The sequence below is a fragment of the Echeneis naucrates genome, chromosome 24 (assembly GCF_900963305.1).
Source record: "Echeneis naucrates chromosome 24, fEcheNa1.1, whole genome shotgun sequence".
NCBI lineage: Eukaryota > Metazoa > Chordata > Actinopteri > Carangiformes > Echeneidae > Echeneis > Echeneis naucrates.
Window position 1 is genome coordinate 17,896,760 of NC_042534.1, and position 24,088 is coordinate 17,920,847.

Here is a 24,088-nt window from a genome sequence, read left to right on the forward strand (position 1 = left end):
CAAAGCTCTAAAATAAAGAAGCTTAATTGAATTTTGAATCCAATATCTATTTTTTATGATGAAACAACCTGTTATTTATCAGTCAGTATTTTTTTTTTCTAACTGAAAAAATATGTTCACCAGTGAATATGATTTTTTTTTTCTTTCTCACAAACCAACTGTGATAATAATTTTCTTTTATACAGTAAAGGCTTATTATTACTATTATATCAAAGTGAAGAAATTACTATTTAATTAATTTTATTGAAAGGAAAAATAACAGTCAATAGTATGGAACTTTTCCAACAGTTTATTCTTTGTTAATATTCTTTAGGAAGTGAATTATCAAATACATCTTTTCTCTCTTCTCTTCTCTTGTCTAATAACAAAACAGCAAAAAGGTTGCTTAAAATTGAACATTAGTGGGACAGTATGTGCAAATGTGAGCATGGGCTTTGCAGATGTATATCTCACACGTGCAGCACACAACTTTCATCTTGCAGTCCTTCTTCCAGGGGCAGAAATTGCATCTTTGTCTGACCCCGCTGCAGCCTCAGGTGGCTCAGGACAAGATTCAGCTCCCTGAGCAGCTCTCACAATTGCTGCAGAGCCTTCTGTATGGGGTAGGCGCTCCCTTCTTGCAATGCATGGGGTGACAAGAGCCTTTCCCGACTGCCCCAGGAAGATCATCCTGTTGTTATTCCTCGCAGCCATCCAGGTTGGGTGGATCGTCTGCCATAATACAAAAGGCATTGTATGATGAGACATCAAGGATGTTGTGGAAGATGACCATGGGCCAGCGTATAGTCATCTTTCTACAGCTGTACATTTCAATAACCTTGTCAAGGTTGTCCACACCGGTTGTAGTCCAGGATGATGGCTGGCTTCCTGTCTTCACGATCAGTGATTTCAGCTGCCTTGTGCAGTGTACTCAACAGGAACACGTTCTTGTTCTTTTTTGGGAGGTAAGAAACCAGTGGTGGTGGCGGTGAAGGCAAACTTTGTCGAGAAGACCACTCTCCTGGCTCTTCTCTGGTGCGTCACTTGGCAGCCTCCTGGTGTAGACTTGCATATTATATGCATAGCTGGATTTTGCATCACAGGCCACCCATATTTTAATGCCATATTTTGCTGGCTTGCTTGGCATATACTCCCGGAAAGGACAGCGACCTGATTAAAAAAAAAAGAAAAAAAAAAAGACCAAAATTACAATCAATCGTGAGTGTGAGTGTCACAGAAAAAAATTAAATGAATCAACAAAGTAACATTATGAAAATAAAAATGTATCTTTGAATGGAACCTACTGCTCATCTACTGTGACTTCAGGCCCAGGGTTGTAAAGGTATGGCAGACTCTCAACCCACTTGTCCCAGACATCTCTGATGGCTGCCAGTTTGTCTTGACTCGAGGTTGTCAAATCTTAGCATTCTTGAAAAAGTGTGGAAGACTTTCAGTGGCATTGTGGCATGAAAAATTGCCCTTCCACTCTTTGCATTCTCCGGGTTCGTTCTCTGGGGGTTCCTCTCCACTGAATTTGTTTTGAATTATGTTTTTTTGTTTTCTCTGGGATCTTGTGTGATGCAAGGGGTTAGCTGCAGGTCAGAGGTGCAGGTGCAGGTGCAAATTCATACATCAATAGGAATCCAGTTTCTTTGTTGTGTGTGTGTGTGTGTGTGTGTGTGTTGGAGAGAGTTGGAGAGGCCTTTGAACTTTTTTCTGTCATGTAAATGCTTTTATAACACACGGGTCAAAAATGACCCAGACAATCTTAGGACCCTCGTGGTGTACAGCCCATATGGAAATGTACACAAAACTTTTTTTTTTAATGGGTGCCTTTAGGAAAAGTCATAAAATTTCATGTTGAAAAAAGACTGTTATATGGGTTTTTTTTTTTGCAGCTAAACATGGTGGTGGGTAATTTTTGACCCGCAGGACAACACAAGGGTTAATATACAGCCATGTGATTCTGGTCCTAGAGTGAAGTCAAACCCTCTTTGTTGCCACTCAGCTTTCAGTTCAGTAGAATTTGTGGTCCACTTACGTAGGCATATTCAGACAGGATTTTTCTTGCATTTGTGGTTAGCTCATAAGCATCTTCAACAGCTGGCTATGAAGTCATCTACATACAGAGAGTCTTTGAGAATGTTCACAGTCTTTGGTTGATGTGTTTGGTGCCCTTTCAGGTGATGTCTGATTGTAGCTGCAAGCAAGAATGGGCTGGATGACACTCCAAATACTACACAGGTCATTCTCAGTGTGCAGGTAGTTGTGTCATCAGCATCTGAAGGTCCTGTAAGCCACAAAAATCTCAAAGCGTCTCTGTCCCTTTCATCAACCGATATTTGAAGGAAGGCCTTTGTGATGTCTGCCATAAAGGCAATTGGATGCTTTCTGAATTTCACCAGAATATTCAGGAGGTCTGGGTTCAGATTAAGTCCTGTAAGCAGGCAGCCATTAGGAGATGGACAGCTGTCCTCATGTGAAGAGGCATCAAAAACAACTCTCAACTTCATTGTAGCCTTGTCTCCCCTTAACGCTGCATAATATGCCAAGTAGTACTTCTGACCTGCTCCTGTGGTTTTGATCTCTGGAGCTACTTCACATATTCCTTGGTTAAGATAGTTCTCTATTACATCATTATATCTCTTGAAGAGTGTCACATTTGTTCTCAATTTGCATTTTGGACCCTTGAATCTTTTCTCTGCAACTCTCAGATTCTCTGTGAGTTCTGGTGCACCCCTGCTTGCTGCAGTTTCAAAATCTGTGTACTTCTTTAAACACTAGAATCACCAACAGTATAAGCCTAGATTTGGGACAAGGAAAGTAGCACTTTTAAGTGTGTTCTACATCCCGTGATGCTTCTGCTCATGTTGGTGAGATAATGGAATGGTTAGAAAGGGTTTTTGGGCCACTAGTCTTCATCTAGAGAGGGATTAGTCTATTTTAGAGATACTCTAGAGATACTCTATTGCGCAGCTCGTCAAGCTAATCAGTGGCCCCAGTGGTAGTCTGTAGCAATATGGTAACCCAGCCAATATATATATATTTTTTTTTTTTTTCAAATGTGCTACATAAATATTCAGTGAACACTGCACTACAAACATCCTCATTATACTTTTCCTTTCACTGTCAAAGATGGCAACGCAGTGTGTTACAGCATTGTTTACAACACCATCACACTTGGTGAGATGCGGGCGCAAAATTTATCAAATTCTAATTATAAAAATGGCAAAAAACGGGCAGACACAGCGTTGTAACAACTAGTGAGGATAAAGAGTCTGAGGAAGCAGCAGACAAAAATCAATATGAAGACGCTGGAGCAGGAATGAGCAGTCAAATGTCAGGTGTTCAGGTAAAAACCTTGTGGCTCTCCCCTTGACTTTGCTCTGCCAATGCGGCTTTTGTGAAAGGAATAGTGAGGATCACTAGTCTATGTGATGGGGGTCACACAGGAGACAATCATCAACAGAAATCAGGTGCTCACAAAAATGGAGGGAACATGAAAACGAAGACAGGAAGTAGGAGGGTGGAGTCAGGAACATGTCACACCAAAATAAAAACACATGGCAACCACCACCATATCATAAACAAAAAGCACATGTAACTGAAAAACAAGAACTTAAACAGCAGTCACTAACAGAAAGGAACCCAAATCTACAATGAGTGGATTTGGGTGGATTGGTGGATTTGCTTCAGGCTGAAATGCTACACTGACTGGGTAATGTGACACCTTTCCAAAGCCACACAGTCCCTCAAAGGGATTTAGCCGATGTGCTTGTGAAGAGAAACACAGTCAACAAGTTAAGTGTTTGACAGTTAATTTATTTACAGACGTGGTTCACAAAGTTCTGCATGGCACTAGTACTCCAATTAAAACCTTGTCCTTTCAGAATGCAATTATTTGACTGCAGCAAATTTGGATGCATGAGATTTTACAACTTCAGTGCTCCCAATACCTTTCTCTCTTTGTTATCAGACCTTCACATTATTTACTGTTTTGTTGAGCAAATGTTCTAGTAATTCAGCAGCCTCAAATTCTCTTTTTCACTCTGCGCTCATGTGCCTTAACTAACTGCTTTCTATTAACAAATCCTACAATCAGCCTAAACTCTTTCATCGCTTTTGCCACAAGGCAATAAGCAGGAGTGTGAGATAGGAAGAGCAGAGAGATCCATCCTACGTTCTTTAACCGAAAAAAATATCTGGCTTGAGGTTTTAGTTTTAGAAAGGTTTTCCTGTTCTCCTTGCTTTTCTTGTGACTGCATGGACACACTGTGTCTAATGTAGGAATAAGACCATGGCTGTGTCTCCAACCAGCAGTCTCCTCTTTAGAGGGAGCTAAAACAGTCACTGAGACTGATTTACAAGGCTCCTTCATATGTGGCAGAAAAACCCTACCAAAAGATAAACCTAACCTAAACCTTGTGGAGTTAAAAAAAAAAGGTTGGGTAAAGATGATACAAGCCAAAAATGTTCTGGAGACCAGACTGTCTCAGTTTAGGTGATTTGTGGTCTACAACTGAACAGATCAAACCTCTGAATTGGGACATATAAAAGGACAGTGATAGGTTTCACCTGCTGTACCTGGCCAAGAGCCATCTTCTGTAATATTTGATGTAATTTAACACAGGTGATTTGCAGATTCATCCTGGAGCTTCCAGTGCTCTGTTGTGTGTGTGTGTGTGTGTGTGTGTGTGTGTGTGTGTGTGTGTGTGTGTGTGTGTGTGTGTGTGTGTGTGTGTGTGTGAGTCTGCTGATTTCACTCACTCGCTCAATTTGCAGGGTTCTGACACTGAGATTTTATCACTCCTGCAGGAGTCACCCTCTTTGTGGCACTTTACGACTACGAAGCACGGACAGAAGAGGACCTCAGCTTCAGGAAAGGAGAACGGTTCCAGATTATCAACAGCACGTGAGTGGCCACAGCTGTTTATCATTTTCTGCATAGGAGGAATGCTACTTTCCATTTTCATCGTGTTCTGAGAGGAGAGAGCAAAGAAAATGACAGGGGTACACATTTCAGTTGAGGTAGAAGTGGAAGCTTGTAAATGGAGCCAAAATAACTCAGCTGTTTGGTGGAACAAAAATGTATTTCAACTGTTACAACAAACAAGCCCAACAACTGAATCCATTTACACTTGAAAAAGTCCTTCAGTGACAGTGGTTAGATAGCTTTATATAGGCTTCTGTATTAAAGCCTGTAACACATTTCAAATGAGCCAAAAGTGGAGATTTGAACATTCAATATGATAATCAGAGGACAACAGTTTATTTAAGGATCACAAAGGGTGGAGCTGGGTCTCCAGCCAACTGTGATGAGAGTGTTATGCCTTCAAGACTGTGTTCTAGTACTGATACCAGGATCTTCTTACAGTACTGGTTTGGATTTTAATACACAGATGAAAAAATAAAACTGCAACACTTCTGTCTTTGTATAACTGCTTAAAATTTTGTGGTCAAAGGTTAAAGAGAAACTAGGTGGGTGATGTAGTAGCATGACAACCAGGTGGTAATTCTAAGTAACTCAATGAAAATAAGCGACTGCTTTCTAGTTTGAGCGTTCTGATCTACAACTCCCCAGCCCAAACAATCTACATCTTTGTCTTAAGAAATGACTAATTCATAGTTCAGAAACCAGTAGATTGTATTGATTAAATGGTGCCTAAATGAAAAATAAGGCACAGATGAAAGGATTAAGTGGCTCTTAATGGTCTAAGAATTAAAAGGTTCACATAATGATGTATGACTGAACTATCAACACTCAAGTCAGATGCAGATTCATTGCTTCAAGTCGTATCCTTTATGATGAATTGAGCCTGCACCACTAAGTGCGCAAACTCAATCTGTGTGTCCTTGAAAGATCAATTCCAGGGCAAAACACTTGCAGGTGTCCTCAGTGGAAACGACAATTATCAGTTGTGATGGATTACTAGAGACTGCTGATTCTCCCTTTTCCTCTAATCAGGAACAGTCCCTTTACACAAGCATTGAGTATAAACCTGTATAGCATCTACCTGGTTGTTTGATCGCCTCAGCATTGGCACTCTAAGGTTGATTTTCCTCTGTACCACACACAGTTAGCATCCTGCTCAAAGGGCATATTGCACATTCCTCCACACACCCAGGTCCCTGTTAACCTCAGCAAGAGCAGGAAGACCCCATGATTAGAGTCCAGCCTCCCTCTACTTCCTCCCTCCGTCCTCTCCACCTCCCCCCATCTACTCAAGTCTGCTCCAGCCGGTCTAGGCCTATTCAGATTAACCACCATTGAACAAAGTAAAAAAAAAAAAATAAATAAATAAACAGGCCTGAAAATCATGCAGTTTGTCAGAGCTGGCAGGAAGTGAATGACAGATGCCCAAACAGACGGGGCTTATGTGAAGCTGCACCACCAGACATCCCAGTATGGCCCTAGCACACAGATGGCAATAAAGCCCTTTTTTGTTTTGTGATGGCATCCTCCAGGAAGCAGACCTCATCCCTGAATGTTTATATGGTGCTGTAGCTGTTTATAACACACTATAACACACTGTCAGTGTGTTGATGTGCAGCTTCCTTAGACATAACCAGAAAATAGCTCCTGTTTTTTCTGAATGACACACATCTGCACTTTCCAGTAAATGGTATTGTTCCAATTCATCTGTTGGCTATTAATAAAACTTTCAGTCAACACAAGCTTGTCCTTAATTATTCTCTCATATGCTCTTACCACATGGAGAGATCTGAATCCATTAGCAGACAGGAGGGAGGTGCTATGTCGATTCTTGCTGCTTTCTGTATTTTTGTGGCAGAGTAGAGTTAGTATAAGGATGTTCGTTCCTAGAGACAAAAGATATGTGTTTGCAGAGAGATATTATATCTCTCTGCAAGCACAAACACATTATCTCTCTCACTCATGCTCTTCTCCAGACTGTGGCGTGGTGACGCCCACACCCACCCCTTCCCCTGAATGATCCTTTATGAACAACGGGAGGCAGGTCAGATCTGCATGGGATTTTTTTCACCTCACAATCCCTAGCATGGTTTTGTTCAGCATTACTCTGTTGCTGTCTCACACACATTAACCATTCTTACTGGTGTGTGAAGGATGTAATAGAAACAAGCAAAGGGTCGTACAGAGATGCTGTCAAAGCTGGGATGGTTGAAGGAAATGTACCTGTGTCCGTACATCCACGTGTAAATATTGTTGATGACAAATGGCGTTGATATGTTAAGAGGAAAGTGGAGGGATGAAAGAAGGAAGAGGGTTAAAAGGGGAATGTGGACATCCTCATTAATTTGCTTCATCAATTTGTTGTTAATATATTTCCAAAGATTTTATGGAAAGTTCTGAACCAAAAATCAGTAGTCTCAATATTATATCATTGATTAAACCTAAGCCACTGATTACTGTTGAGGATTGCATTGATTTGCTTTAATTGTTAAAAAATTATTCATGAGTAATTTTTTCAAAATGTTATTCAAACACATTTCACATTTCACCTGCAGGTTGATTCATATTCAATATTTTAGTGAATGACACAGGCCCCAAAACAGTAAGTGTTTCTGTCTAGCTGTTATGTCAATTCATTACCAATGATTATTGATTAAAATATATAACAATGTACAGCAACAGCAAGTGAAAAACTCAAAAATCTGTCTGTGTGTCCTGATGTACATTGGCTGACCATGCAGAAAAAGAGGAAGTGTGATACAACTTTAAGTATTAAATGAGCACATATCATATGTGTTCACTGGTTAAGTGGGGTTGATGAACTTTGTCGTTGAAGCTCCGGGGGTGTGTTGTCAAACCAGTGTTACCATGTGTCACCAACATCATTCACAAGCTGTAGACAGTAGATGATGAAAACGAAGCCAGAGCTGTGGGAATTTTTTCAGTAATACTTCCATGCTTTCTTCACATGACTGTGAAAGTATGATGTCATGTGTTAACTTGTGACCTGCAGTCACACAGACACAGCTAACCTCTGAACAGTGAAGGAATTGTCAGCAATGGTGTAGATGGTCTGAAAATACATAGAAACTACTTCCCATAAATAAATATCATGTTGTCAAAGCATCTGATGTGTTGTGATTTCCTTTTTTTCTCTCTGTCTGCCGTTTGACTCTAGTGCTGGACCTTAGACTGTCCAAAAACGTGGACTAGGACTCTAAACCCTAAACCTAATTTCTATTTAATGAACATTGATTATAAAAGGAAGTCTTATTGTTTTGAAGTCTGTGTGAAAATGTCATTACTTCTCTGTTGATTTATTAGCTCAGTACATTTTTTCCTATTGAATCTATCATCACATTTTCTAATAAAGTAATAATTTCTTTAAAATAATGGTAAAATGATGGTCCAGTTCAGAGGAAAAGAGACCATAAAGCAGCAAATGCATGAGAAGGCATGGCTACTGTGTAATTGACAGATTGTACTACACAATCAGGATAAAGTACAGAGCAGACAAATCAAATCAGGTTTATTTATATAGTGCCAAATCATAACAAAGTTATAACAAGGTACTTTATATAGAGAGCAAGACAGGTGCAGGCAGGAACATATGATGCTGCATGAAGTTCATAGAAATGACGCTGTATGGAATTCATGAAGACATGGGAGCAGCGGGCATAGCAGGAATATGGGGTGGTGATGATTCACCACCTGCAGGATGGGTGGTCAGGACATCAGGACAGGGCATCAGGACAGGGAGAGAGAGGAGAGGAACTGGTAGAGACAGAGACTTTGGGGAAAACATGGTTAGTAAGTGGTTACAGATGGTTAGAACTGGGAGAAGCAGGGGCTTCAGGGAAACATGGTTAGTGGTATGTCAGCGCATGCAGGGGGGAGAGAGTGGGAGAGAGAGGTGCTCAGTGCTTCCCCAGTAGCTTAGGCCTATAGCAGCATAACAAAATGTTTTTCAGTAGAAGAGATGAAGTCAGGGACAGTGTGGGCCATGAACCCTGTGTGAACATGATGCTGTAACTTTGCTGCTTTTCACCAAAGACTCAAGTGTTTTGGTGTGTTTTCCACACAGAGCAAGCCAAAGTAAAACTGTATCAGTTTATACATGGAGTCTAATGTGTTTCTTCTGCTCACTCTCTCTTTGTTTAAGTGAAGGCGACTGGTGGGATGCTCGCTCGCTCACCACTGGAGGCAGTGGCTACATTCCTAGTAATTATGTGGCCCCCGTGGACTCTATCCAGGCTGAGGAGTAAGTTGTGTGTGTGTGTGAGTACTCTAAAATGTTTTGTATCAGTGGGCATGTGTAGGATTTCTGTCAGACTAGCTGTGGGAGAGATAGGGTTTTTTTCATTGTCTTATATATTTACATACATTGACATTTAATGATTAAATAAATAAAAGCATTGTAAGCTTCCCCATCTTTCCCCATTCAGTGAGGGAAAATATGTCATGAGCCCACCAGTGCATTCTGGGATTAAAAGCAAAGGGGAGATAAATGGGTGTAGTTCTCTGTGACACACACATATACACATATACACACTGTGGTGTGTTGTGGTGGATTTTTTTGGGTTAGGGTTAGATTTTTGTGTGATAAGCACTGTGTTGATAAAATCTGAAGTTCACAAGTGTTGTCCAAAAATGCATTGTTTCTGAAAACCACAGCACAAGTTCTTTCACAGTGTAGAGTTAGATGGAACCAGGAACTCCTGCTGGACAATTGTTTTTGCTACAGTGTCAGAACATGAAACTGGCGGACACAAATGCACGCAGGCGGGATTCAGATCTTAGGGTCTTCAATTCAGTCTGAGGTCAAACCAGTACAGCAGGCAGAGACTAAGAATAACAAACTGGTCAGACACAGGTGGATACATAAAGACAACAACGCTGGATGCTGCTCTGGCAATGACACACAGGAGGGAAGGGTTAACGAGACACTGGTGAAACACATCAGGGTGGGGACTGGTGATTACATGGGGCAAGAAGCAAACACAGAGACCTATCAAAATAAAACAGGAAACTGAAAGTGTACACAAAGGAGGTTAACAAAATAAAACAGACAAATGACAAACCTTGACAAACAGAAGTGCAATAAATTGAGCATGCACTGCACTTTCATTGCAGCTGGTACTTTGGTAAACTGGGCCGTAAAGATGCAGAGAGGCAGCTGCTGTCCACTGGAAATCCAAGGGGCACCTATCTGATCCGGGAGAGTGAGACCACAAAGGGTAAAATCACAGACACGCTCATGCCATCATTGCCTCAGAGTCTGATTAGAAGAAGAAGTTGTGTTGTTTCCTTCAGTAGACTGCAGCAGTGTATCACCAACTTCTACTGTATGAGAGCTTACTCATCAATAATTTACATAGTACCAGAAATCAAAAAGTTGTCTGATTTTTTTGTTCACTTATCATCTGAGGAGTTCAATCCTGATTTCAGTCATCTTTTTACAAATTTATATTTTATTATGTCTCTAACAGCAACAGTAATGGCAGGAGATATCATATTATATTATAACATCACATAAAGTCTCTTGGTATTGAATCACAGATCTTGTTTTCCCCAGCCCTGATCTGTGATGTCTGTCTCACAGGTGCCTTCTCCTTGTCCATACGGGACTGGGATGATGTGAAAGGTGACCACGTCAAGCATTATAAGATTCGCAAGCTTGATAGTGGCGGCTACTACATCACCACCAGAGCTCAGTTTGACACATTGCAGCAACTTGTTCAGCACTACTCAGGTAGAAAAACTAAAACTGAGAATGCCTTTGTATGTGAAGGTTAGCCTCATGGTCTATTCTGGTCAACTCAACTCAACTAAACAACTTGCCATTTTGAAATGTATTTAAGTTTTCTTTGTGACTTATTTTAGTTAATTTGAAGACATGTTCTGGACAGAGGCAGAAGAAAAAAGCAGCACATATAGAGTGAGAGAGGATGTAAAAACAGGCCAGAGTTAAAAGTGCTTTTGCCAAGTTCACACTTCGATAACCTTTTGTATTTGTGTTACTTAAGAATGAGTTCAGCTTCCAGGCCACAGCAGTAGAAGAATATGACTTGTTAATACCCTGAAGGCCAGTAAGGCTGCCACTCAGTGGTCTGCCTCAGAAAAAGTACCGGGTCTGCATGGAGGCTCATCTCCATTAGAGAGGGAAATGTACATATGTTTCCATAGAGATTTGCTGTCATGGAGACAAAGCATCAACACTGTTGGCTCAAATAGTCAAGCTCAAATAGCAACCTTAAAGTCTCCTCTTATGTTCAATGTCCATTTCCTTCAATTGATCCAGAGTGCATTAAGCAGACACTGTTACACTGTGCAATTGCATTTTGTCTGTCAGCACATTTTCATGTGGAGGAATAACACCATGAGACACAACCGGACCCAAAAAAGAAACTACTGGCTTTTAACATTTTACACGTTTATATCTGCTCATATGTTATGTTTAGTTATTAAGCTTCACTAATTTTTAATTCAAGGAAAGTAGCAGTGAGTGTGAGTAACCTTTTAATCAAAGACACACAGAGTGGTAGTGTTAATTTGTCACTGCAGCCTCAGTAAGATGTTTGCTTTGAGCGTTTACCTGCTGACTGTGAACTCTCAAGAGATGGCACGTATTCTATTATGAGATTTGCAGAATAAGACAATGTCCATGTTTTGTCTATCTATTTGTCTGTCTATTTATCGCTGTTCTCTCCTCTCCAACATGTGTTCTATTTAATCTCCTTTTTACCATGAGAAGGATGTTATCCCTACCATGCTCTAATGGGCACATTTCACTGTTTAAGCTCTAAATCATCGCCATGGATTTTCAATGTGTCTTCGTCATTTAACATTAACTCTACAGTTAATATTACATTCCCTCTACAGTTTCTCCCCACCACAGATGACATATGGAGCCAACAACACAACTTCACAAATAACCTTAACTCTTTTCAGGGCTTATGTTTTCATGACTTTCTGCTTTCCTCTATACTTCAAGTCTTTAAAGAGAGCATCTGGCAGAACATGCTGTAGAATATTTTCCCAATGCAACTGAGATCAAATAGCACAACAAACATGGCTTTAAGTATTAGCTGGACTAAATGGGAACATATTTTAAGTCAAATTGCAGAAGCTGAAAGAACAAATTCTTCTGTTCCACCAATTGCTCATCGTAACCTCTGTTTGAGTCATTTTGGCAGGTATTTGTATAGTTTCTAAACTGTGGCTGCAATTCACTCTTTCACAGCCAGGGTGCCCCTGGTTTAACAGGACAGGTGTGGCTACAGTGTATGTGCAAACAATTTTTATACAATACAATACAATAAGGAAAGAGGCTAAAATTAGCATGTTCACCCAGCTGTTGTGTTTACATTCATGCTGATCACAGCTACAGCTGATAAATACCCGTCTGCTGAGTCATGTGACCCAGGTCTGGAGGCTGATTGTAGCTTTTTTCCACTGCTGACAAAAGCCAGATTGTTTGTAGTTCTGAGAGTGGTTTTCTAACCATGGTAAAGAAGCTTTTTTTTTTTTACAACTGAAGGTTGGGAGTCTCAAGTGACAATAAGACTTTTCATCAGATCAGTCCAGTCAGGTTTAGCTGCTACAGTCTTGCTTTTATTCAGTATCTAATATTAGCAAGTTTTTGATGGCTGTTACTGAGTGGCTTTGCTGACTTCATGAACCATCTCCAAATAAGTTTGTTTAACCCATTGCTACAAGATTGCTAACAGATAAAATATTAGATATTATGAAACATAATGAGTTTCTACCTTCCTTTATTTTGACACCATACCTGAAGATGTATTTTTTTTACTCTTACTAACTTGAAATTAAATTCCTGCTTTTTGTTTTTTGACATCTATAATATTTATTTTTGAGCATACCATGCCTTAATATTTAACATATTCAAATTGCAATAATACTGTATTGTAATAATTTTATTACAATAATAAAAAAAAAACTATGATAACACTGTTCCAAACTCAGTAATATAACTAACTCTGCTTTTTAGCTCCAGTTATATAGTTGGGCTAGGGTTAGGTCACCATGTTTATGTGATCTCAGCATCTTGAACATTGTGTTGAGACCAGTATTTTATTTTTTTTTTTTAAACAACATGAGTGAACCAGGTGAACATATGTGCAGTCAGTGTGCTGCTTCAACTCAGTCACTCATTGTCCTCAGGTTGGGTAAGGCTCTATTGTTCTCCATTACGTGGTGTTCACATACTGAAAGGTGTAGCTTTGGTCAGCAGAGCCAGCACGGAGCTGTATTGATGTCTGGAACAGGAGGCAGGCCAGATGGGCTATAATGGCAGAGCTGAAAGTTGAAAGTGGGCCTTTATCTCGTCTTTACTGCCCCGTGCAAACACCCTGGGGCAAACACCCCCACTTGCTGTCCTCCCCCACAACCAGATATCAGGTCCTCTAGATATCAGCATTGTAGTGTGTAACTTTCCCCCAATTTACTGGTTGGATCAATGATAGGCAAACACTGCATCTTCCTCTGAGGTAAACACAAAACACGATTGCTTTCATAACGTACACACCATAGTGTCATCATAAGGGGGGATCTTAATGGAAGCAGTTGGTGTAACACCAGAAAAGCATGGTTACTAATGCTTCTCATGGTGCACAAAGTCCCCGCACTTCCCGTATGTGTAATTGTAAATTGACATTTTCCCAATGAGAGGCCACTGCCCAGAGCAATGGCCTGACATCAATTGCCATCATTATCATAAAATGGATGTAAGCTTTAGATGCTTTAGCTAAAGTGAGCGATAACACAGAGCCATGCACTATGAGCTCCACACATACTGGCTGTTGATTCATTCAGCAAGATGGGGGCACCAAAACAATGCAGCAGTCCAAAACTTAATATTGTAACTCATGTTCTCATTACCACAATGCAAAATATAACTTAATGAGATCAGATTCATCCTCTTGGGAGAATGAATGTCCTAAATGTATTAATGTGAAATGTACATGTTGCATTGTAATCTCTGCAAGTTAGTATAAAAAAAAATGATGTAGATGAAATAGTTTTTCAACTCGACTCTTAAGAGACGTTAAGGACTCTTGAAATGTTGCAAGAAGAGTCATTGAAAAGTCCGGTGGCCTTTGCCTGGTGTTTATCTTCTGAAAAACAGATGCTAAGCTCTCTGACATGAATTTAATATTAAACTTTAGAAGCAGGTACTAGAGCAAGGGTGAAGCACAAAAGACACAGAGTACTTCACTTCCCATATTACAACGTAACAGGGTGTTTTTGTCAATCCGCCCCTTCATGTGTTTTCCTAGGCTGAGGAGTGGTCAGCATGCAATGTGAGGATGAGTGAGGTTCAAATATGTCGCATTCAGACAGATTTACCATCCATGAAGTGTTTTTGGCTTTTATTTCTACTCCCTTTGTCATTGTTTCTAGCTGTTCCTCTGGGCCTATCTTGTTCCTCTTGCTCGCTGCCATGCTAACCTGCCTCTTTCTCTATGCTTTTATTTGTGCCTCGCTATGCGGTGTGTGCAGACCGAGCCGCTGGGCTCTGCTGTCGCTTGGTTGTTCCCTGCCACAAAGGGATGCCCCGCCTCGCAGATCTCTCCGTCAAAACCAAAGACGTGTGGGAGATCCCAAGGGAGTCGCTGCAGCTGATCAAGCGTCTTGGGAATGGGCAGTTTGGGGAGGTTTGGATGGGTATGGATCCGGTCGCCTCCAAAGATGAGGTCACAAGGAAAGAGTCACACTGAGCCAGCAGAGACACCAGACTGAGACCAGCACATAATCTGGCGTGGGATCAGTGGGGGTTAATCAATTGAAATAGGGCAGGAAATTTTGATAATTCTCACCTTGGCAATGTTGCCAGAGATTTCTGACCCAATCCTCCCTCCCAAAATCAATCTCTACTATGTCTGGAGACTTTGCTCTCTCAGTGTAAGGAAGGTCTCCTTCCATGAGCCTCACTGCATGTTCCTCTCCCTGTGGTTAATACTATGTGCCTTCCCTTCCCTCCCCCTATAGAGAGTGCGTATGGTTTGTGCTTTAATTTAATGGGAGTGTGTGTGAACAACATCCCTGACACTGTGGGCTTGAGTCATGATGCCTGGGAGATCAGCAGAGACACTCTTGAGTTGGAAGTAAAGCTGGGCACAGGATGCTTTGCTGATGTGTTTTATGGTAAGAAAATCCCTACAAAAACAAAACCCTTTGTTTTTAATTTTTCATCAAACCTCCAGGTAAAGTAAAAGACCACAATGTAACCATTTATTAAAATGTGACAGGAAATAATTTGTGTTTTTCTAACAGTTAATCCAGAAAATTATATTTGAAAATCTTTTTTAGATTTTTTTCAGTAACTAGTGGAGTATAGTGGTTAATATACTGCACCAGTCAGAAGTTTGGACCCGCTTTTTCTTTCAAATTAATAGGAAAGTGTCGAGCAGGGACTCAAATCAGGACTCAGATGCGGTTGAACGCAGATGCTGACTGTATTACAAAACTCAAAATCACTCCAAAAAACGGAGGCAGACAAATAAACAAAAACTCAAAATCTCTCCAAACGGGAGAAAAAGGGGGGACAAAACAAGAAACTCAAAGATCACTCCGATCAAAGGAACAAACAGGGAAAAAATACACAAACAAAAAAATCACTCACTAAGAGGAGAAGCAATAAACAAACTAAGGGCTTGAACAGACTGTAGCAGTAGCAGCTTGAGAAAAAGGGCTGGGATGCATGAACAAACGAGACACTCTGGCAAAGAACGAGGGGAGATGCAGACTATACATACACACACACAGGGAAGGGGAACAGGTTTAGTTACCTTAGCCAACAGAACTGCTCCAAAAATTCCAACAATATAGAACAGTTTTGTCAGAAAATGTCATTTTAAGTTTAATTTTATACGTTTATACTTTTAGATTTAAAATAGGGGGGAAATTATTGTAAAAAAGGAGACTTTGGTTCTGCCAGTGCCCTGGTCTGTGTGCCATTCACAGAGCTATTGGTTCTCTTTCTTCTCATACAGCCACTCATGCATTTGAAGTGTGAAGCCCTTCATTCCTGTATCAGTGGCCTAAAAAAAACCCATAAAATGATCACTTCTGAGAACTAAAGGAATCAAAGGATCAACTGAGCCATGACTCTTTGTTGACAACAGTTGTCACTCAAACAAACAAAGCTGTGAAAACATCTTCATGAGACCAAAGGGCAGTCAGAAGTCAGTAAGAGTCTTCCCCACTTTAAAAGAGTCCAGACAAGTGGTAGCAGCCCTTTAATGAGATGGGAGGGGCCAGCCAATCAGGAAGAAAATGGAAAGAAAATAGTAAAGATACGCCCAATAACTAATATACTAATACTGTTAACAATTAAACAATATTTAATTTCAATGAGTTGAATGAGTTTTATTATATATATATATATATATATATATATATATATTTTTTTTTTTTTTTTTTTTTTTTTTTTTAACGATTTTATTCAGTGTTCGTTATATGTATTACCACACTGTAGAGCATGAGTTTGCGTGGCTGTAGATCTTCCCCGAGTTGACACACAGTCTGTGGGATCCTCAACTGACAGGTGACCACTACCTCTCAGTCCTGAATCATCGAGCTGCATAACTAAAGAAGGCTCTTGTGACTGATGAATTCAGTCTGAATTTATTCATTCCCCTTGACCGGAAAATGTGAGCTGAGGCAGTCTGCCAATACTCCTCCACAGAATGAGATCAATGGAGGGACACACATGATATTATCCCCACTACTGCACAGTAACTAGAGGCCATGTACAAAGCCATGCTGTGTCACAGAACTGAAATGCAACCAGTGAGGAGTATACAGGGCAGCTTTTGTTCATCATCCTCCAGGATTATCTGCTCCCGTTTGCATATTGTCTCTGTGGAAGCTCTGCTGGGTCTCTTCTACCTCTTAAAAGCAATTTGAAACCAAGGTTCACTTTAAATTTTATACCCCTTCGATTTTCTCTCAGCAAAACCTCTTAACATGAGATCCTGTTTGGATCTCCTGATCTCATTCTGTGAAACATATTCTACTTCATTGTCATTTCAAAGTGAGACTTTTCCTTCTGTGTTTGAGAGAGCTTCCTGTCAGCTACCAATCACGTCCTCAGGTTAGATGGCAGGGGGTGTTAAGTCTGACTTTGAAATGATACAATTTGAATATCAATCAGTGTTTGCGGCGTGTTGATGCTATAGTGTGTATGCATGTGTACCAGGAACGTGGAATGGCACCACTAAGGTGGCAGTGAAGACTCTGAAGCCTGGCACCATGTCCCCAGAGTCCTTCCTGGAGGAGGCTCAGATCATGAAAAAACTGCGTCATGATAAGCTAGTGCAGCTGTATGCAGTGGTGTCTGAGGAGCCCATCTACATTGTCACAGAGTACATGGGAAAAGGTATATGAACATCCACACAAAATGTGCACTGTATATACACACACCTCCCACTACCATGTTGTGTATTCAGGACTTAGATGTTACTGTTACATAGCATCATAAAGTGAGTTCTCTAACTTTACCCTCATGTTTTAGAAAGCTGTCTATACAGGGTGTGTTATGCAGAAGCCCAAAGCTGTGACCTGAACCTGGCAAATACGTTCTCTGATCCAGCTCAGTTGGTCCCAACCATAACCCTATTACTGACAAGGCTGAAACCTACATTCTTTCTAATTACCATCAACCTGTGTCCTCTTTCGTAGACAGTGTGTGATTTTAACCAGTGCAAAGACAAGACCAAAGTAAAATGGTCTAAATGGTATAAATTTGAAACCCTGGATTCTGTTCATATACTATTATAATTTTTAATCCCAGGACAATGTGAACTTGTATGGCAGCTTTGCAAGACCTATATTTTTGAAGCAGTACTTTCTTCTGTAACTGTTCCTGGATGACAAACCTTTGTTTTAAAGAGACTGTCAATGATGGAAGTCTTCAAAACACTCCTTCAAAACCCTGAAATTTATAAAATCCCACAAGAAAGAGGAATGGATGCAAACTAAGAACAAAGAGCACAACAGTAGAAACACTGAGGTGCTTCACTCTGTGTGTTTTGTGCAGATGCTGGCATATCTGGGTCAGCCTGTTAAGCTTGAGAATGGGTTTTAAAAAGAGAACCAGTTTTATGAATGTCAAGGTTTTCATCACCAAGCCCCACCTCCTGTACTCACCCACTGTCATTGCTGTTTAATAGAATTTTTAAAAAAGAAAGACAGTTGTCATCAAGTACTTGCTGAATGAGAAACTGTCCCTGCAGGGGAGGAGGACAGGTAGAAGACCCAGAGCAGGAAGCAGTGTCTTCAAGGTTGGTGGACTAACATGAAGCATTTGATTATGTCCATTGCAGGAAGCTTGCTGGATTTCCTGAAAGATGGAGAAGGACGAGGTTTGAAGCTGCCGAACCTGGTTGATATGGCAGCACAGGTACTGGATGAAAGAAGTCTGTGGTCTGAGAACATGCTAGTGCTGGGCCACACTGTCTTTCTATTTCAGCAAATAACTACAACAGTAGCCATATATACAAAAAATAACCAAGAAGATTTCAGATTTCTTTGGGAACTTATTTCCCCTGCTGCATCAGCAGAGTCTCAAGATGTGAGTGTATTTATGGTGCATTGGTGATAGGCTCCTTTTGGTACATCAATAAGACTTCAGACTGTTCCTTTGCAGAATCGCTCAGCTCCCAATCCTTTTTACTAAATGTTTAGCTGTGTGGGCTCCTGCACCAAAAGAAAGCAGATTGTAAGCATAAATATTTGGAAGCGTTGAGCAGCATGGGTGTGAGGAGGCCATATTCAGCATTGTGCTCTCTGTGCTGTGCTCCAGGTGGCAGCAGGTATGGCTTACATCGAGAGGATGAACTACATCCACAGAGACTTGCGCTCTGCCAATATCCTGGTGGGAGACAATCTGGTTTGCAAGATTGCTGACTTCGGTCTGGCCAGGCTCATCGAAGACAATGAATACACTGCTCGGCAAGGTGGGGCTCCCATGAACACACACAACCACACATGTTCATGATATTCCCACTCACACAAATGAAGCCTCCATGTCAAAAATCAAACCAGTACTTAGTTAATGAGGCTAAAATCAGAATTAGCTGCTGTAGTGTTTTGGGTATTGGGTAAGTATTTATGTCATACAGCAGTCGAGAACCACTACACAATAACACTACGCTCATAAAGGATTTATAAATAGGTTATAATTAGGTTTGATGACAAGAAGTCATAACATAGTTAAGTACATCGATGCAGATTCACTAGACCACAGCTAGCTCACAAGTAAGTAAATTCTTACCAACCATTTATCTTACTACTGAGCTAGTTACTCAATAACAAATGCTGACGTGTTAACCCTTTACAGTAAGGCTCCTTTTAGCAAGTATAGATGATAATAATTGATAACTGAAAAGAAATGGAGGGAGGATGAGCTCAGTGAACAACAGATCTGTCACAGATCGGAATGGTAGGAGGAAAAATGAATAAGTGAGAAGCTCAAAATGTGAAGGAAGGTCACTAACTGATTTATAGTTGGAGAGCTCTGCAAAAGAAGAGACTAACCAGCAATAAACATGTCCAGATCCACTCTTAAAATCTGACATCATCTGTCATATCAACAGCTGTGATTAGAATGAGGATGGTTCACTTCTCAAGAGCCCCAGTGATGTTGATGTTAGAATATGCATAAAGGAGAAGGTAAGGAGGGTAATGGTGCATCTCACTCCTGTCCTACAGGTGCAAAGTTCCCCATCAAGTGGACCGCCCCGGAGGCTGCACTGTATGGAAAGTTCACCATCAAGTCAGATGTGTGGTCGTTCGGCATATTGCTCACAGAGCTGGTCACCAAGGGCCGAGTGCCTTACCCAGGTGAGTACAGGAGAGGGAGAAACACTTCACCCAATCAAAGCCTCTCCTGTCACACCAGGCAGCTTTCCTGCTGTTTGTGGTAGCAAAATGTTCTTAGATTTGGGGCTGAACTGAGTGTGAGATAAGCCTGTTCCTGACACTCACCAGTGAAAACAGTTGAATCTCAAGAACAATATGAGAGATCAGCCCAGTGTAGTCTCAGAGCAGATGTTCTCATGGGACTGTAGCACACAGTGGTAGCATCATAACAACGTGTCTGTAAGATGATTTCTGAGGCCTTCTTGGCTTAATGAAGTGACAGCAGTGAACACCCAGGTAAATATTGTAATATGATGTACTACATTTATTTATTTTTCATTACCAACAAGTAAGCACAATTGTTGAGTGTCGTGTAGAGCATGAACATGTCACATGCTTTCATTCTTCACTATTGCCCAGTAACAACCTTATATACTGAACGGACACGATAAACATGACGCTGAGTGTTAGTGGAGGTATTCTCACTCTCCAGAATTCAGATTCATTCATTCATTCATCTTCTACTGCTTATCTGTTTCCGGGTCACGGGGGTTCCTTGAGCCAATCCCAGCTCACATTGGGTGAGGGCGGAGTACAGCCTGCACAGTCTATCACTGGGCCAACATACAGAGACAGACAGAGACGAACAACCACTCATACCTACGGGCAATGTAAAGTCAGAATTAGCCGAACCTGCATGTCTTTCGACGGTGGGAGGGAACCTCCGCAAGCACGGGGAGAACTTACAAACTCCGCACAGAAAGGCCCCAGGCCCGGGAACTGAACCAGTGACATTCTTGTTGTGGGGCAAAGCACTAACCACTATGCCTCTAAAAGGGCCAACCCTAGATATATATGAAACACTAAAGAAAGAAAATATAGACGTCCTGCTTTCAAAACTTTAACTGTGGCTGACTTCAGGCATGGTGGGATGAAGGACTGGGACAGTGACTCATTGAAAATAATGGTGAAGAACCCGACCTGCTGGTCTGCACACTCTTTGAGGACCCTCCCCATCACTCCATCTGGTCCAGCGGCCTTCCTAGGTTTCACTGCTCTCAGTGTGCACCTTACCTCATGTTCCTGCACCGTGAGGCTGGAGCTGTTGCAGTTTGGCAGTCGAGCTGCAGCTGTGTCAGGTTTTTCCATCTCGAAGCGTGCAACAACGTGGTTCAGCTCCTCCGCCAGCGCAGCATCGCCCTCAGCCATCGTGGTGCCGCTGGACTTAAAGTGGGTGAGGTGCTGAAGTCCCTGCCACACCTGGTGCATGTTGCTGCTTCTGAAGTGGTTCTCGACCTTCCTCTTGTACACTGTCTTGGCCTCTCTGATGCCTTTCTTCAGGTCGGCTCTGACTGCATGGTACTGCACTCCATCCCCAGACTTGAAAGCGACATTGAGTTGCCGCAGCAGTACCTCGACCTCCTTAGTCATCCAGGGTTCCTGGTTTCTGGTCCTCCAGGTTTTGGTGTTGGAACATACTCCAATCTGTGCTCTCAAAACAGTCCTGCAGCTGGTGTAGTGCACCCTCTGGCCATGTGGCCAGTTTTTGTGGTTACACATACACATCCTGCATATACCCCCTGTATGCAAGAATCAACAGCATGGACATGTGATCTGACAGACCCAGATGAGGTAGTGGGCTTGTTGTATAGCCTTTTTGGATGATGCTATAGACTTTGTCCAGCATGTTTACACCCCTTGTTGCACATTTAACATGCTGATTGAATTTGGGGAGTACTGACTTCAGTTCAGCATGGTTGAAATCCCTTGCTATCATGTGCACTGCATCAGGGTGAGAGCTCTGCTGACTGCTAACTGCTTTATGTAGTTCCCCTAGAGCTATGTTAGCATTAGCATTGGGTGGCCATTACCATGACGACGGTAAACTTGCGGGGTAGATAGACAGCTCTGCATCTTTCAGTCAAGTATTCCAAGTCCGAGGAACAATGGCTGTCTACAGTCTCTGTGTTTCTGCAACAGTTGTTGATGGTATAGATGCATAACCCCCCAACCTCTGTTCTTACCAAAGTTGCCTTTCTTGTCGTGGTGGTGGACTGTGCAGCCTGCTAGCTCAATAGCTGAGTCCTTTACAGATGGTTGTAGCCAGGTCTCTGTTATAAGCACAACACAAAAGTCTCGAAAACACTTGTTTTCTGTGATTTTTCGATCTTATTCACTTGCCCTTACAGATGAGATAAGATAGACTTATATTATCTACAATCTAATTATTCAGGTTCAGGATTATTCAGCACAGATCTCTACTGTCACCTGAGTCTACAGTCTAACCCTAACCTTAACCCTGCCACAGTCTACATTAAATAAAAATATCCTGTCTGAGCACAACCATTACTTATTTAGTACAAAGTTGTGGTTGCCATTGAGGTTCTGTCTTGATTACCTTGACAGGGACTGTGATATCTAATCTCAGCTAAAAGGATTGTGAAAACACAAAATGTTAAGCAAAGCACATCTTGAAGCTTAAGACTTCATCTGAGAGGTTGCTATCATAGGACAAAGCTACTCATTTTGTTTCTTTGACTAATTTAGGGATGAATAACCGTGAGGTGTTGGAGCAGGTGGAGCGGGGCTACAGGATGCCATGCCCACAGGACTGCCCCATCTCACTGCATGAGCTGATGCTGCAGTGCTGGAAGAAGGACGCCGAGGAGCGGCCCACCTTCGAGTACCTACAGGCCTTCTTGGAGGACTACTTCACAGCCACTGAGCCTCAGTACCAGCCCGGGGACAACCTCTAAACCCCATCCAAACCCTTTCTCCAAGGACATGGGGATGGGAGCACATTAACCCAATCAGTGCTGTTAAAAAAAACTCTGAAGCCTTCCCTGGTAGGCCTTTATTTTAAGGATCTGTACAGCTTCCTCAGTTCCAACTCCAACTCCCCCGTCTCTGACAAGCCTCCTGCTGTCTAAACTCTGCACATGTGATGATTAGGAATGCTTAGAGATGGAGGATGGACAGCAACAGTTGCAGTTGATATGATGCAATGAAAAACCGGTATTCAGTGTAAATAAGAAAAGCTTGTTTTAGTTTATTCATTTTCCTCCATTTAAGATTTAGTTTTTTCCTGCACAAAATAATAGTAATGATGATGATGATGGCAAATGGGGATGAGCACCTGAGCAGGCACGGTTAATTTGTATTACATTGTAGTTTCTGTATTATTTTCAAGAAGTTGAATTTTTTTCTCCCCATGATGTAAAAAAAGGGCCTAGGTTATTTCTTTATTCTTGAGTCTTCAGTTGTCTGTCGTTGCAGCCCCCTGAAGCTTCTTTTGAGTACAATCTGATGATGGAACAAGGTTCTTTCACAAACCCATGTATGTCCCATTTTTGTGCGCTGCAGGCGAGCGTGCAAAGATTTGGAACATAACCCTCTTTTTCTTTCGAATTTTGAGAAGAACATAGGTGTTAGGATATTCTGTCTTTGTACCACAAGTGTTGTTTCTGTTTAGCTGGGAGCAAGACAGGTCCACTTTATTTGTCTGCCTTTGTTGCTCCTGTGACCTCTTCATCATCTAAGATTTATGTTTCCTGCACATCCTCCACTTGAGCCTGCAGGGTGCCGACGTGCAGTCAGACCTGGACCTGGACAATTTATTTCTTCTTTTATGTTTCAGTGACTGGTATATTCTATCAGTATTTGAGTCTTTTTCAGATTATGTCTCCATTTCAACCTTGTATGTGTTTTAGTTGTACTGTCCAGAGCACTTTTAGGGCCAATTCAGAGTCAAATCACAAGGTTTTCATGAAAACCAGAGTTGATGTGAATGTGTCTCATCCGATCTGTTTTTAATACAGATGGTGTCATGGCCAATAAAAACCCCAACTTTTTTTTTTTTTTTTTAATTTTTCCAGCTAAATGATTTTAAAATTTCGCTGGCTTCTTTCCTTTACAGCTTTCTTTTTCCATTTTTAACATGACTTGTTTTGTTAATTCAGTGATTTGATGTTTAAAAAATAATAATAAACATTTTACACTCTTTCCGAGACATCCTTTGCATATTTGTTGTTTGTATTTGTGTGTGTGTGTGTGTACATTTTACAAATGTACAATTATTTACTAATGGATTATTGAAATAATAATTAGTTGTAGCCTAAATATCAAATAACATCCTCTTGACAGACATGACCAAGCACAGAAAAAAAAAGAAATACAAATGCGAGTACAAATGCGAGTACAAATGCAATTATGGTGTCCCTTTTTGAGTACCAAAAAAAAATTCCACCAACGGTTGCTGGATTTCACTTGTGAATGACACATGCAATAAAA

The 24,088-nt window shown here is 41.2% G+C and overlaps 1 protein-coding gene across 3 annotated transcripts in view; it reads left to right on the plus strand.

The window, feature by feature from the left end:
• The window catches only part of fynb (FYN proto-oncogene, Src family tyrosine kinase b), a 71,544-nt gene extending 47,744 nt beyond the window's left edge, over positions 1–23,800 (plus strand). For 2 of the 3 annotated variants that reach the window (XM_029496770.1, XM_029496769.1), the window contains 10 exons: positions 4,795–4,891; positions 9,075–9,173; positions 10,046–10,149; positions 10,515–10,664; positions 14,435–14,599; positions 17,136–17,315; positions 18,262–18,338; positions 18,741–18,894; positions 19,649–19,780; positions 22,346–23,800. In XM_029496770.1, the coding sequence (XP_029352630.1) occupies positions 4,795–4,891; positions 9,075–9,173; positions 10,046–10,149; positions 10,515–10,664; positions 14,435–14,599; positions 17,136–17,315; positions 18,262–18,338; positions 18,741–18,894; positions 19,649–19,780; positions 22,346–22,554 (1,367 nt within the window). In that variant the 3' untranslated portion in view covers positions 22,555–23,800. Of the gene's footprint in view, positions 1–4,794; positions 4,892–9,074; positions 9,174–10,045; positions 10,150–10,514; positions 10,665–14,434; positions 14,600–14,923; positions 15,080–17,135; positions 17,316–18,261; positions 18,339–18,740; positions 18,895–19,648; positions 19,781–22,345 lie in introns of all 3 variants that reach the window. The other variant, XM_029496771.1, reaches the window with a different exon arrangement.
• Positions 23,801–24,088: the final 288 nt, after the last annotated feature.